Genomic DNA, 16,220 nt, shown 5'->3' on the forward strand with positions numbered 1-16,220 from the left:
TACTCCCTAAAATATTCAGTTTATTCTAACAGATATCATTAAAATAGAAATACAGTAAAACTCATTTATGGTGATCTGAGGTTGGAGATGTTCCCGATAAGATCCTTAAAATGGTTGGTACTTCCTTCTCAACTCATGATCATATAATTATTGAATTAAGTTGCTTTCCACACCGTAAATAAATTTGAAAAGTTTTTTCTTTCTTTTGTTGTTTGTACACGATTTTGCAATTTGCTTTTAGGTACTTAGGTCTAATGACACATCCACACGAAGGTTTTCAAATCAAATTCGATGAAGATCATTTTTTTATCAAAGGTGTTTATAATCGGGTTGTTTTCCTGTAATAAAAACATCCTCCTCTTAATTTTTTCGATTTTGTATTCCTGATTGTGAGTGTGCTGTTATTTTTGTTCAAACAAAAAACACATTTGCGCAGAATCGCCAAAAAAAGACAACACGATAATCTTTAATCTGCACTAAAACATACATTAGCCTTTATCGACGTCCCTTCGCCTTCCGATCGCTCTCGACTCTACGAACCGTCAGCACACCTGCCCAAAGCTATTGATTTGAAGTAAGAGTTGGAATTATGTTGAAGGAACGCTAATGTCAACGGCGAACTCAGATCTACTTCCTTCATTCGCTGTGTACCGCATTCCTCATCCCTATTTCCATGATGCCGATCCATTCTTAGATAAATATTGCGCACACGAATGCCAATGTAAAAGAAACAAATCGTCTCTTGAACAGGGGTTTGATAAAACCAGAAACCAAATCAATCTTTGGACAGATGAACTCCGGTTCTTTTCACTTTGTGAACTCAAATTCCTCGTGAGCTGTTTCACATACTAGCAGGCTCCCAAAGCTCAGACGTTGAGTATTTCTCACTTCTACGTTCTCTTCACACAAAAGAAGACCTACTGGGGTCGGGATAGGAAAACGTAGTTCTTTAGTCACAGATCCGAACACTGAATGAGAAAGGTCCTTCCGGGATGATGTCAGTGGATTCTATATAATGACTACGTGAACACCAATGACACTCAGAGGTGGGATGGGAGTGTCGGGAAACGGCTCGCTACGAACAGGTGGGTTATTGTACAGTAAAGAAAGCGTGAAGAACATGAACGAAATGCAATATGAGAAATATAGAGGTCGCTTTTGTACAGACGAATAAAAGCTTCTTGGACCAGATCTCACCTAATTTGAGAGTAAAGGGATAGTAAATTTGTTTAAAATGCACCTAAGTACCTCGTGGAGGGAACATCCCCTCTTTAAGGAGAATTGGGGGGGGGTTCTTTTGGAGCAAGACCACTGTACCAATAATAAAAGTAATTCGTTATATTTTTATGACTAAGCCTGGAGCGTGATTTCATAAAGTTTCTTTTCATTACAAATATTCGTCTTTATGAGTTAAATTCAAATGTGTGAAATTTTACTAACGGCCCCTCCCCTATGATCATTAATACCCTACAACGATATTATTACTCTTGGTCTTGCTGCCTGTGAAATCTTATAACCCTTATGTTTTTATTAGGTTCTAGATTAGCCATCAACCAATTCCACCTGGCTGGGATCGAGGTTTAAAACTTAACTTAAAATAGTATCCCGATACCCTCAACGTAGGTTGAATCACGGAGGTCTGTGTCTCCATTAAGTGGCAATGTATTCCACCAGTACTAGCAGGAAATTGTCTCAATCTTTCTTGCAGTGGAAGCAGGAACATGTTTTGGCCGATTTGAAAACAAGATCTCGTGGTCCTTCCAGACACATCACCTTCACTTTGACCTGTAATCATAAAACGTCATTAAAAAGACATCTTATCTAAAAGACAGAATATTTTTCAATCATTTTCATGCAAAATGTGCGAAAAAAGAATACAATAATTAAAAAATGAATGTAACTACTCGTAGATTAAAACTCTGTCCCTAGTTAAAATTACAAAATTATTACAGATTTTATATAATTAAGTTTTTGATATTTTAAATTATGAAAAGTTGGTCTTTGCTTAAAATATTTACGTTTACAAGAAACAAAATTGGAAACCACAGAGTCCCTGAAGTGAAACAGTCTGCTCTCATTTCTCCAATTCAGTGGTAATTGAAATAACTCCATCTTCTGTTCGAACAAATAATGTCTTTTAATTCACGCAAACTAAAACGTTTGAACTTCTCAATGAATAACAAATTCAATATTTGCTTTCCATTCAAACCTTTCATGCTGACGCCAAATCATTATGAGATGATAATGAAGGAATTAGCATCAAAAGAACGATTCTTTACATGACACCGTAGAATAAACAAAGAAATTTATAAAAAATGATGCGATGTGGATGAATATTAAACAAAGAAGTGATCCAATGTTCAAACTAACATTTCTTAAACTTGTTTTAAGGGGGATGAAGACAGTTCTTCTGTGTCTTCGTCGGCAAAAGTGTCCTCAAACAAAAGACAGATCTAAGACTGATCTAAAGAAAACTAACGAACTTCCTTATAGATCGAAGTATTTATAACAAGCATGTCTTATGCATCCACCAGATCTTACAATAGAAAAAATATGAGTAAATTATAAAAGGAGCAGAGTTACATTGACTTACATCAAAAATGTAAGTCAAAAGTGTAAGACCTTGAATTTTGATGCATTAAAACATAGCACTTTTCTGGCGATAAAAACACTTGCAGCCTGTTCAAGTCATCCTGAAGGAGTACTGCTTGGTACTGATCATTAATCACTCTACCAATTTTTAGGTCTTCTACAAATTTTTACATCAAGCCTTCCGTCCCACTGTCGATGTTGTTTATGAAAATCAGAAACAGTGATCCAAGAACCGATCTTTGGAGGGACCCTACTTCTGACTACACCTTCTGACGCACTTCACAGCGTATAGCCTTCGGTCAGCGTGCTGAACGAAAAAGCCAGACATTCCTGGAAGATAAAAGTATGCAATCTTCGCCTGATATTGGCCACAGAGTGAAAAATTCATCCGGTGTGAAAATTCTACCTCTCTTAAAGGGATTCGAACCATTTTCCAAGCGGTGTGGAAGAATAGTAATCATAACTACTGTACTAACCGAGAGGGATATTGGAAGGCATTCATTTATACTACGCCATGTAGTTATGCCGTTGTGATCTTGAATTAATAACCACAAGGGATGCATTCAGCCAATGACACGAGCAGTCTCTCAAATTGATTACTCTTTACATTCCAACTAGAGATGTTAACTCTTATAACCAACGAACCAGCTGAAGACCATTTGAATCTGCGGCGTGTTGAACTCGTTGCACAATGTTGCTATCAGACCATGACCAGCTCTATTTATCAGCAGTCTTTTTTGATACAACACTTATAACCAAATAATATGAATTTCAAAGAGTATACAAAATGGCGGATGTGCAATATGTTACTGTCCAAATAGATCGGACTGAGATTCTTCGATTTTTATGCAAGCACTAATATTTGTATCCAGGATTGGTTTGTTTGCATTACTTCAAATGCGTTGAGTGCGTGGAAGACGCGATTCCAAAGAAAATCACAAACGACCTCCAGAGTACGCGTACGTCTTCATCAAGAGGTAATAAACTTGTAAGTGCTCGCGCAGCAGATAAATCGGCTAACAGTATGTGGGTGGTGTGTTAGCAAAAAGGAACGCTTAGTGAAGAAGCCATTACCATCTCCCAGGTGATTTTAGTACCACTAAAACACCAATAGTATTCTTAGACAAGAGGAACATCTTTGCTTCCTTAGGACCCACCCTCAACGCATCAAAGACCAACAAGGAAAATAAGAATGCATTAAAGGGGAATTTCAGGTGTCATTCACTGAACTTCCTCAAAATTTGATCGCAGTGAGACACTCCTTATGGCACTACTAACAATAGGAGAAAAATAGAGAGAGGGAGAGATAATCCACCTTCAAATTACTTCAATAGAAACGTCTTTTTTTTATGCTACATGTGCAGTATTTCTGAATAATCATGAAAATGAAACACCTCACTATTTCTCTACTCTTCACATTAACCTTGGCGCATACGCTTAGTCATACCATAAGATGGCTACGTAAAGTTTAGTAAGGTGGGTCAGCGACGTCTTATGAAATTCTTTGGGAAATAAAGCTCAAAACCGACTGATATTCACCGCAATACAATCGAGGAATGACATACCATCGAAAACGAGGCATCTCAGTGGTGAGAAAATCCGTCCTGACAACGAAGATGAAGGCATCACGAAAAGGTCTAGAAATGGATTGTTCTTTTTCACAACAATACACTGTCAATGAGACCATAGAAAACTTTTCACCCTCAGTTAGAAGATCCTGGGCCCCCCCCCCCCTTATAATCCAAACATATCTCCCACAGATTTCACCCCTTCGGACTATTAAAATAAATTTTTGTTGGATAGAAGTTTAACTGCGGACTTGTAATGAATTCTATTTTGCCTAATTTTTTTTAACGAAAACCACATGCACGAGAGGTATTAGAATCTATAGCACTTAGTACCGTGCATGGGTTGAATGTTGAAAAGAAGATACTCTTTGAGATTAGACTTGAACTTCCGTAGATTGTAATTTTCAGGAAACACGTATGAAGGAAGGTTGTTCCAGAAAACGGCAGTTGAATGAATAAACGAGGAAGATGAAAAGTTCGTTCTGTGGGTTTGAAGTTGGACAGTAAATGGATGTTGGCTGGTTGCAGCATGTATTCGAATTGAATTATATTCAGCCCAACTCAGATGTCCAGTTGCTATTTCATATTGACGCACTACGATCGAAATTCAAAAGTCAGGGTCAAATTTGAAACCACTTTCGAATATCACGTGCGATTTGGATTCAGTTTTCAAAGGCGCTGCGCCGTATTACAATTAAAAGCAAAACGAACGGTGGCCAACGAAGAAAACTAAAATTTGTTGAACAGCAAACAAGATTCATGAATTTTAGTTCATTCAAAACAGAGGTCCGACCAACCTTCTTCTACTGCCAGCTGTTTCAGAAGAATGCTGACAATCTTTATTGCTATTGGTGCAGAGACAAAACATGAAAAGACACCGAAATTATTCACCGTCTACAATGAACTTTCCAATCCACACAATAACATCAAAGTCATATACCAACATATCTACAAGCACGAAAGTGGTTAAGGACAGTTGGAAGGGTTGATTCCATTATCCTCTTGGTACAGTGTGAATTTTCATGTATTCTTCCACGCATTGCAATTTTCAGTGGTTAAAAATACCTTTTAGGAAATGTTTGTTTGTTCTTAAAGGGAAAACGTCTTTCAAATTCGATACTTCTCTTTGAAGAGAGTCCTTACTAAAGACTGTCACACAGCGGATCAGAAGATCTGCTGTGTGACAGTCTATTATATCTTAATATTTAAGATGCAACATTCTAGCACATAAATTAATTCAAGAATGTATCAACACCATCAAGAATATGAAACTAACATAATTTTGATTATTTCTTCTCCAAAATGATTAATTCTTTTTTTCCAGGGACAGTTCCTTCCCTCGAGACTGGGTTCAGTTTAGGGAACAAAGTGAAGATGAATAATTGGATGAAGCACCAAGCTACCTCGCTGATCTTTCATCGTTGCTTCGAGTATCAAGTTGAAGGAAGAATTTACTGATTTCACATCTTCAACTCACAAAAAGAAAATAAACAGGGAATGGGCAAAATTATAAGTACCATATTTCTAAATATGAATTATAATAAAGACTTGAGTGATTTGTAAATGTCCGTCCATCCTTTTGACTAGCGTTTGATTTATAATTAAAACTTATACTATTTCATAGTTTTTTTTTCCATGACCTTCTTCGTGTTAAAATACTTTTTGTTTGAACGATCTATTCCGATGCTAAGTTTTTTCTTTGTGCAATCCTACATGGCACGTTTTTTTCTAAAATGTGAATGCGTGTTTTGTGAGAATCTGCCTCGGGACAAACAACCACTGAAAGAGTGCGAAGACTGAAAAGGCATTAAAATGGATCATCACTTTCCGAACACTCGAATTTTCAAAATGGGTTGGATGCGAACAAGTTTGAGTTGTTGAAATAGTGCTTATCGTTGTACTGCAAAGTTTAAGAAAATCTTTTTTCGCATGAAATGCAGGATTACTTCAGACATATTGTCGAATCAAAAGAAAAGGGAAGATAAAATAAGAGTGAAAACATACGAGAGAGCGAATCGGTTTTTGCTAAACTTACTTCAAAAGAAAACTCATGAGTTATATATGATATAAAAATTTTAAAAAATTAAAGCGTGTGTACTCTGTACGCACGAAAGATGTTTTATGCGAACACATCCTTGGCTTGGAAGAGGTTGGCGAAATCCATTTGTAGGATAGTATGACGTCAAAATCATAAGGAAGTATGATTGTGACGTGGCAATCCTACTTCCTGCGTAACTGCAGGAAGTATGATCGCAACAATACAAATATTTGAATGTTGCAAATGTTTTGGAGATATGTAACGGAAATACCTGCCGATACACATCCGTTACATTCTGTTGTTATGTGCCGCTATAGATGTTTTCATATCAAAAAGAGTGGACAAGATAGTGGTTACAGGAAAGAACCGTTCATTTGCATATATCTGGAGAAGTAAATTTCCTAAATGTGATTTTCAGCCATCTGCGTAGCATGTTCCTTTAATGGACAGAAGACAACGAGTATCATCTGAAGAGAGCTGCTTCTCCATGTGAGCAAGTGGCCGCGGTATGATTTGTAAGATGGCTTGTGTCTGGTGAAAATACCTCTCGGAGAAAGTTCTTTCTTTCTCTGAAAAAAATCATCAGTTTCTACAAGCTGGAGGATTCCCGATTCCACCGATCATAGAACACCGTAGACTGGGTGACTCTAATCTCTTTATTTATCCAGTTCTTCGCGGACCCTTGTAGTAAGCACATTGATTGAATTGCTCTAAAGAAGAATTTTAAGGACTTCAGCTCGTGGCCCAATTAGTCGGTCTCGGAGTTTGATAGGCCTACCTTCTGAAAAATTGGGTTTTTATTGAGCAAAACAGGCAAGACGACCATAGAATAAGTTCCACACAACTTTATTTGCCTTGGCGCAAAAATGAACAAACAAATAAACAGCTTTTCCTGATTTAGCATCCGCATTAATAAAAATAAATGACAAACTAATTATGCTTAGTCAGTAGAAAGATTTCATGTTGTTTACCAGAAGCATTGCATCTGGTAAACAACATTGCATCAAAAGGAATATAATCGCTATTGCAACATATATTTATTTACATTCGAATTTTGTTATTTCTCGCTAATGCTTTCATCAAATACTCTTAGTATTGATTCTTAAATATCATCCACGAAATGAATCTGCAAAAGAGGTCATGAATCAGAACAATACCGTGCATTTCGCTCTTCTTTCTCTCAGAATCCGATTTCTATTTACAGCAGTCTGGTGTTAGGCGTTGCACAGATGGACAATCAGGAAGTGAGAATTAAGCTATCAGTGGTTGTGCTCGCTAGAAGGTCACGTGGATTAAGCCAAAGATAGTGAAGAAATCAATGCTAAGTGCTCTTTGCAGAAATGTCAAATGATAAGGCGATAGCCAAAGGAAAAGTGTGAATTAAATTAGAATATCAATAAACCACCCTTTTGTGCTGATATTACGCTACTTCATTTTCGAAGGACTTCGTATACAGAAGAGAAAATTTATTGGAGTTTATCTCATTCTCAAAGTTTGAAGATAAGAGAAGTCTTTCTTGGAATCCCTTGACAACCTTCTCGTATTCCGATAATACAAAGCAGTAAGAATATGTTATTAGCAGTGCTTTGACGCAAGTTATATATTATACAAGACCACGAGGGGGCTTAAGTACATCAGCATAATTAGAATAGTTCAAGTTTCGTAATTCGCTACGTCAGCAATCGGAGAGTAAGAGCCTTTTGTTTTTATTCTTAAGCCGAATAAGCTTTAGGATGAACGGATCCATCTGTAAGTCATCTTTGTAAATCGCAGCAAGTTAAATAAATCTTCAATTTCAGAAAGCTTAGACAGCCATTTCCCAAAGGTAGCTTCTCACTTGACGGGAGGTTTTTTAGATCATGTAGAACAAGAAACGATTTATTTATACATCGCCGTCTTTTCTTGTTTATTATTTGCGATTTTTCCCCTTTGGTAAGACGTCATAAGAAGCTTGTTGGAAGAATTTACTGTCGCAGCTGGTGAAAAATATGAAAGAAAAATGACACAAAAGACCAATAAATATTTAATACTTATTCCAATGAAGAGCTGCTACATGGCCTGATCTTGGAATATACGAGGCGAACGAAAAGACATTCCAACTGTAATTGGATTCCCAAAGGGTGGTGACTGAGATGTGAACTCATTGTTATTTCTGCCAGTGCGGACCACGAAAACAAAACCTTTTCAATTTTATAGAGGCAATGAGAAACCTTTTAGAGTCATCGGATCAAAATGAGTGCAAATGCTCAGCAAGTATAGAGCGTCTTTTGAGAGAATGTGAAGCCAAACCTTTCTGGATTCATGTACAGATTTAAATATCCATTCCTTCCTTCCTCTCTGTAAACTGCAGAATCAAAAAGTCAGTCATTTACGCACGGATTACGCCTTACTCATAGATCAATTATGTTGTTATTACATGCGTGCAAATTTAAAGAAAGATACCAGTCAACGATACGCACAAACAGTAAGATTTCTGGTTTTAACTTGAGCCTAACTTATTATACATGCGATATTAATATCCATCGATGGTGGAAAATATCAAACGCAGTGGTTTCAGCTGGGAGACGATGACGCCTCTTGTATGCTAATTCACCCTGGGAATATTAAATATTCAAAACTCCCTACTGAATAAGGATGGCGTTTATAAATTCGGAGGTGTACCATCAAAGAGCCCAAAAAGAGCTCAGGTGTTCCAAACACCGACCATCTGCTATGATTCTCACTCAATAAATGGTTTTTATCGAAGTTTATCGGAAGAAGCTTATTTCAAAAACATTCCGCGTGATAATATTTCGCCCCCGTTATAACACCGACTGGATCTTTTAAAATCAGTTTTTCTTTAAGATTAGCTAAAGTAAATTTCAAGATGTAGAGAACTTCGGATTTAATGCTAAAGACTTTTTTGACCTACTTTCTAAATGCAAAAGGAAGGATAGGTGAGTTTACAACCTATAGTTGTAGGGTTTAAGGAACAGGTTGGAGGGAAGTTGTAGGGTTTAAGGAGAACCAGTAACTTAGGCCATATTGCGCTGTATATATTATGTCTGTAAACTACGTGTACTCTAAGCTGTTTTGCTGTAGAAAAACCTGAGTTTCCGGGATTAAGAACCATGCTACCCTCGCCTGAGACCGACTAACTCAGCCACGTTGTGAAAAAGACCCATAAATATTCCTATGTCATCAACATGACTCGAACTCAGGTCTTTTCCACCCGGTGTGGGGAAGACGGCGATCCTACTAATTTTGCTACCTACACGTGGGTAGCAAAGGTGGTAGGATCGCCGTCCTCCTCATTCCCACATCCTCATTGAGTCCACAGTGACCAACTGTGTCAACTATGGATTCATTGAGGACTGGGAGCGCATTATGTACATCTGTCCAACGTATGAGGATCTTCGGTGCCCATTCATCACTCAAATTCTGGACCAACCACAAGGACACGAATTTTTATATCTCAACATGGAACACTACATGAAGTCTTTTCCCGCTTCGCTCAGGAATTATTCACTCGAATATCACTACTTCCACAATTGACACCTACCTAGCCTTTCCAGTTACGCTACTACCAGGAACAACAATAGTTACTGTAGTTATTGACTCATTCTACTAGATTTGACACATCGAACTTGTCCTCCTACAGAAGTTTGATGATTCATTTGAACTTGTCCTCCTACAGAAGTTGATGATTCATCCTGAACTTGTTTTCTGATTGGACTGAACCCATTACCAACTGATCGACCCAAACTCCACTTCCCGTATTATTCTATCTTCACAACTAGATATGATATACAAATCACCTACATGGACAGCAAATTCTGGATTTTTTGGTCACAGGGTAGGATACTGCTGACCCAGATGTAGGTCTGGGAAGGATACTGTGGTTATACACCACCCATTCGCCTATGGCAAACAACACGCAGTTCCCTTGCTGCGTGTCTTTCTTTCCCCTTCCTGGGGTTTACTCTCCACACTTTTAGCCTGGTGGAGCATGCGGGCATATGGGCTTTGCTCCACATACTCCACTGACAGGGGAATGCTTTCGTATAAATCCCCTTACTTCTTTCTTTACTTTCTTCTTTCTTATATTCTGTACCTTCCCTCCTTTTTTTGTCTCTGTCCAGGAAGCTCAGGAGACCAGCCAGCGAATAAATAACAACCCTGGCTACTTCCCAGTGGTGTGTGCGGTAATGTAGGGGCAAACTAGTGGCCCAAGGGCCAAATGTCAGGACACAACAGACCCGAACGCAAAGCTTACACAAGCAACACAAAAAACTTTTCCTGGCATTCACAGTAGAGTTGTTTGTCACCACAGCGTACATACGACGCAGAAGTGGGAAACCACCGGAGGCGCCACACTCCTTAACACCATGCACACCGGTACAGAAAAGCTAGAGGGGATTCTTGTTTGGCTCTGGGAAAGTAGAGGACAGGAAAACATTGTCCCTCTCTATTAGACGATGGTGCGACTACGCTTTGAACATTTTGTCCTGGTCTGGAGCCACATTTAAAGGAACATGAAGAACTTCTAGAGAAGGTTCAAAGAAGCGAATAGATTTGTGAAGATAGGTAAGCATCATCTCTATGATAAGGAATGGTTTAAAAGATTACAATGAATTGCTAAAAATAAAGGATGTAACTTTTTTAGGAACAAAACCTGGATACAGAGAATGGTATGCGTTTTAAATGAACAGTAAAATATTTCTCTGTTCTTCAGAAGTAACGAGAAGTATTTCGCCATTATTTAAAATGCAGTTTTGTGTTAGAACTGTTATGTTTGCCAAGGCGTTGTCAATGTGTTAAACGTTGGAACAAAGAACCAACGTTAAATTCTTTTTCAAGTTGAAGAAAAGATGCACAGCTTAGCAACCAGACATCTTAGGAGATTCGATTGAAGTGTTGAAAGACCTGAAGAGATTAAGAAAATGGATAAGAGAGGAAAGTTCTCACCAGAAGGCACAATTATTAAATCTTATGAATTAACTTTATGAAGTTTACCTTTGAGCAACGTTTTTTAAACGCGAAATAAGCTCGTTATGCTATTTGGAGAGTAATACTGAGATGACCTTCCTTCTAATCAAAAATTCGTAAAGAATTTATTCCAACAAGTAAAACAGCAAACATGGAGTATTATGCCCAAGTTTTGAATCGGTTGGTTAAAAGAATTCACCAAAGAAATTCTAGGATTCGAGAAAAGGTGAATGCGCCTATAAGGCGTGAGGACAAGCTGTAACAGAGAACTCCAATTAAGTTGAAGGACTGAGTCGATTTGAAAAATAAATGGCAGTTAGAACAAAAAACGCTTAAAATAGTTCGTGGTGCACTTACATCTTCCGTTTCCATAATATTGCAGCACTGTCCCACTGAGGTAATGACCTGGTTAGGATTGATACGAAGGGTGTCCTCCGAAGAAGGGGTGGAATAGGCGACACAAAACCCTCGACAAGCATTCGTCGTAATATCGAATTCTACACAGTCAGGAATACTGATTCGTCGGGTGTGACCTGAGGAAGAAATTAAGTAGTGGCATTAACAAGTAACAAACTGTTATGTCCATTAAAAATATAAGAAGATAGCCAAGGAAAAAATCCATTTTATTTTACCTCCATCCTGCGTTCCTTCATGGATTTCATCAAATAACAAAGAATCATTATTGACAACTGTCAGTTCCTGATAACATCAGGGTATACACGATGTTTGCGCTCTAATGCACGATTTCAAAATAAAAAGTAAACTCAGCTTCCTGGCGCGTGGCTTATCTCAAGATTTGCATTTTAACATAATTAGAAGGAATAAGTTTGAATTTCGAAAGCAAGGCATTTCTCAAAGTTAATGATTTTCTTGCACAGACGATCGTCCAAAATATATTGTTAATGTGTTCGATCAATGACTGCAGTCTGACAGCAAACATACTTCTAGTCAATTTGGTAACTAATCATAATCAAAAATCTGATTAAAAATGAAACACCATCGAGCGAATTAATCAAAAATTGACGCGAACACGTCAAGACTCCAAGACTGTGATATTTGAAGATGACAGCGTAGGCGTAGAATTTTTTAAAATTGAAAAATCTCTTCAGTTATTCAAACAAACAACTTTGTAAATGGGTTTCGACTGCTAGCTGGGATTTTCATGTTGTACCCACTGAAAAAACCCAGAATAAGTTACTCTGCTCCCTCCGGCTGAGATGGACTAAGTACAGTCAGGATGGAAGAAAGTTTTAATTGTAACTCAGACTTCTCCAAACGAATGATTAGTTTTGAAACGGAAGACTTCAATACAATTTATTAACGAGCCAGCAGGATGCTGGCTAGTTACTTCTTGAGTTAAAGGAGTTGCGAATAGCTTTAGAATTTTAAACTTCAAGAGAGATGTATGTAAAGAAATTATACACAGCGGATATTCTCCACCATGGTAGGATACTCAGTTTGATAATCTGACACTCGTTTGGATAGATCTGGGTTCGATTCCCGTATTCGACTGGAGAAATTGCTGAAGTGCTCTTCAACTGAGGCTCTAATTAGCCAATCTTGGGTAGGGAGGGATGGAGTAGGGTTCCCACTGTGAATTATTCAGATTTTTCAACCCATGAAAGGAGCAAGTTGGTCTCTAAATCACTCACTTCTGCAGACGGACGTGGGCAACAAACTCCGATGCCAGAGATAAATAGTATTCAGTTTATTATTTTAGAGTGGATTACAATTTCTTTTCGTTATTTTTTTTTTCTACCAACCAGACATCTTTTAAAACAGCAAGTACAAAATTATTATTCAACCTATGTTTTTCTCAGACTCATTTCAAAACCATTTATGCAGTTCTACTGAAAGCGAGGTGGACTATTTCTTGTGTTTACAAGAGTCCCTGGAACAAGAATAAATAATTACGAACGAAACAATATGCGATAGCAGGGAAGACACTGTGACCTACGAAGGAAAAAGTACCAAACAGGGCCAGAAGGCTTAACTGAAGTACAATCAGATCGCTACAAAGTTGTGCATAACCCATTCATCAAATAAGCCAATCCACAGTTGCTGTCAACAGAAGATGGAACATGCAGCAGTTTTAATGAGTTCTTTCTATCAATCTATAAGGAGCCCCAGCCAGCCTATTATTGGTGCATGAGCTTTTTATTATAACAGCAATCTAATAACAGCAGGATCTCGCTAGGTTTTGGGTTCCTGGTACCTTCGTAAGCGAGAATACAGTATTGACCTCCGTAAGTACGAAAACTATTTCGTATATAATAAATGTTAAACTATGTGAACGAATATCAACAGGGTACACGTGTTATATAAACTTTATTTGTTTATATTAAAGTTAAAATCTTAAATAAGTATAGTATAAACTTCACTGTAAAAACAATATAATTTTTCATACAAAATCAAATTTCTATTCCTGATGTGAGAAATTTTTATGGGTCTTTTTCACAATGTGACAAAGTTAGTCGGTCTAAGGCGAGGGTAGCATGGTTTTCCCTCCCGGAAACTGGGGTTTTTCGTCCAGCAAACAGCAAATTGATTACAGAACACACGCGATTTACAGAGATTATATACGGAGCAACATGGTCTAAGTTGCTGATGCTACTAAAATCCTACAACATAGCTCCAACACAAATTAAATTCTTCTATATCGTCCTCCGCAATGTCGTTGAATGTCGCCACGTATCTGACGAGCAACGTTAAGAATCCTCGTCTATCTTCAGAAAGCCACGAAGTTATTCACAACTTCCTTCCACGCATTCTTCCACAATGCGTTCATGTTTCGGGCTTCAATCCTTCCCTTTCCTCAACGATATTTGTAATGCAGCCCAGGCAATTGCAATCTTTCCAACAATGGCTTAATCAGGATCGAGTTCGAGATCAATAGCCATCCAGATGCGGTAGATGGTGAAGAGAGTGTAGATAGCCTTGAATACTACTTCCATGTTGGGGTGCGAGAATCAAAGAGACTCGGAACCCACGAGCATTATCTATAATGAATGGGACCTTAAATTCCATTCTCTTGACTTAAAAGATTCAAGACTTCATTTGTGGGACCAGTCCAAAATATATCTGCGCTGTGCCCCTGCTTTCTGGAATGGAAAAACAATGGACTTTTCCTTTTCCTTCGAAGCTTTCGTATTTGCAATGCGGTACATCCCGGGATTGATCATATAACCAGAAGCTGCCACAAAATATTAGCGTAAAGTCCCAGAAAAGTCTGCTGCTTTTTTTCCAACCTGTATCCCCTTCTCTTCGATTAACTTTAGTTCTGCCCGGTATTTAACGGCTGCAGGGTGGCAGATGATGATTTTTCCGAGCTTAATAGAGTACTATACGTTCCAATAACCGTCTGTATTCACAGTTTCCATAAAAACTAAATAAAAAATGCATAAATAAAAACTTTTCATGCAGTGTACAATGTACAGGAGTTGTACTTCTTTAAAAATTAACAGGTTCTCGACGGTACTTCACTGTAGGAATGCTTCTAATCCGCTGTTACGTGATTCCTTGGGATGCATGCGCGCGTATGCTAAGAGCAAGGCAACTAAGGCAATTAGGAGTCCACATATTGCATCTGTAATTGCGCGAATTCGGAATTTGAACTCGGGCTTTTTCGAATCGTGCCTAAATGTGAGGGAGAACGCAGTGACTTACTGATAATTCCTTCAAATTGAGTCAAATTTTCCATCTCCCACGTGAATGGTGAAGTCATAGAAGGAAAACTGTCATCCACGGCTGGAAAATGCGTAGCTGAAAAGTCAGCAGCCAGGTTAATGAAATGCTTTGAAGCAATTACTAGACGGAAATTGTTATTAACGTACAATTAAGAGGGGTAATTGGAGTAGACGAAAAGAAACCCGTGCAATGTTCTATTCAGAACAATAATTGGAGCAAACTGCACTCGCTGTTCTGTCTGTGTTATCAGCGAAGTAAGGAAATACATCTGATTCGTATTTCCTTTTGGCATATATTGTCTTGAAGCGGATAAATAACTTTCATTTTGACTGTAGTGCGTCATTTTTGTTGTTGTAGTAGGGTTTTAGGAGAATCAGCGACCAAGGCCATATTGCTCCGAGTATACTTTCTGTAAATTGAGTGTGTTGTGAGGTCGATTTTCTGTTTGCTCGACGAGAAATCCGAGTTTCCAGGAGAAAAAAACCATGCTACCCTTGCCTGAGACCAACTAACTCAGCCACGTCACGAAAAAGGCCCATAAAAATTCCTCACGTCATCAACAGGACTCGAACTAAGATCTTTTCCACCCAGTGTGGGAAGCACGGCGATCCAAATGATTTGCTCTTCAACCCGTGCTCCATTCAAATAATTATTAGCAAAATCGGAATACGATCCTAATATTATAAAAAACCTAATTACAATTAAGACCGAAAACGTTTTAGTATTAATAGCGGCAAATGATACAAGACAAGCTTATAAAATATCAGCCAAAAAACCTTCCCACATCACCCGTCCATCCACTTTAATAATTTGTCTACTTCTTCCTCGAATTGATTCAACCTACCCACTTCCACAACAACAGATGCCAATTTGTTCCAACAGTTAATCACCCGTTGGCTGAAGGCAAATCTCTGCACATATATCCTGCAACCATCCTTCCTCTCTCATGTACGTAGTCTGAGCAAGAGGAAGAATTCTATCAACATTCTTCCTCTTGCTGAGATTACACACACCAAGAGGGAGAATGCTATCAAAATTAAGGTTACTCATTCCATTAAATACCTTAAACACTTCAGTGAGATCACCTCGCAGGTGCTTAGTGTCTAGACGCTGCAACTTGCAGAACTGAAGTCTTTCTTAGTAAGATCACCCTTTCGTTCCCTTCGCCAATCTCGCTGTCCCAGTTCCAGTAGCTCTACATCCTGCTATTACCCGTATGCAGTACTTTACATGTGTAAATATTAAACTTAAACTGCCATTTCTCAGCCCATGTACTTAATTCTTTAAGATCTTGCAGGAACATATCTTGATTACTGTCGTTAACCACCATGTCAACCTCTGTATCATCTGCAAACTTAGACATTAAG

The 16,220-nt window shown here is 38.2% G+C and overlaps 1 protein-coding gene across 1 annotated transcript in view; it reads right to left on the minus strand.

Annotated features, from left to right (window-relative positions):
• Positions 1–427: 427 nt before the first annotated feature.
• LOC150084740 (thyrostimulin alpha-2 subunit-like) overlaps positions 428–16,220 on the minus strand; it is a 33,992-nt gene continuing 18,199 nt past the window's right edge. The window contains exons 3-4 of the mRNA XM_090375477.1: positions 11,524–11,699; positions 428–1,785 (exon numbers count right to left, since the gene is read on the minus strand). Of these exons, the coding sequence (XP_090231603.1) occupies positions 1,693–1,785; positions 11,524–11,699 (269 nt within the window). The 3' untranslated portion in view covers positions 428–1,692. The remainder of the gene's footprint in view (positions 1,786–11,523; positions 11,700–16,220) is intronic.

Source organism: Mastigoproctus giganteus, chromosome 6 (genome assembly GCF_048544385.1).
Source record: "Mastigoproctus giganteus isolate SK-2022 chromosome 6, ASM4854438v1, whole genome shotgun sequence".
Classification (NCBI taxonomy): Eukaryota; Metazoa; Arthropoda; class Arachnida; order Uropygi; family Thelyphonidae; genus Mastigoproctus; species Mastigoproctus giganteus.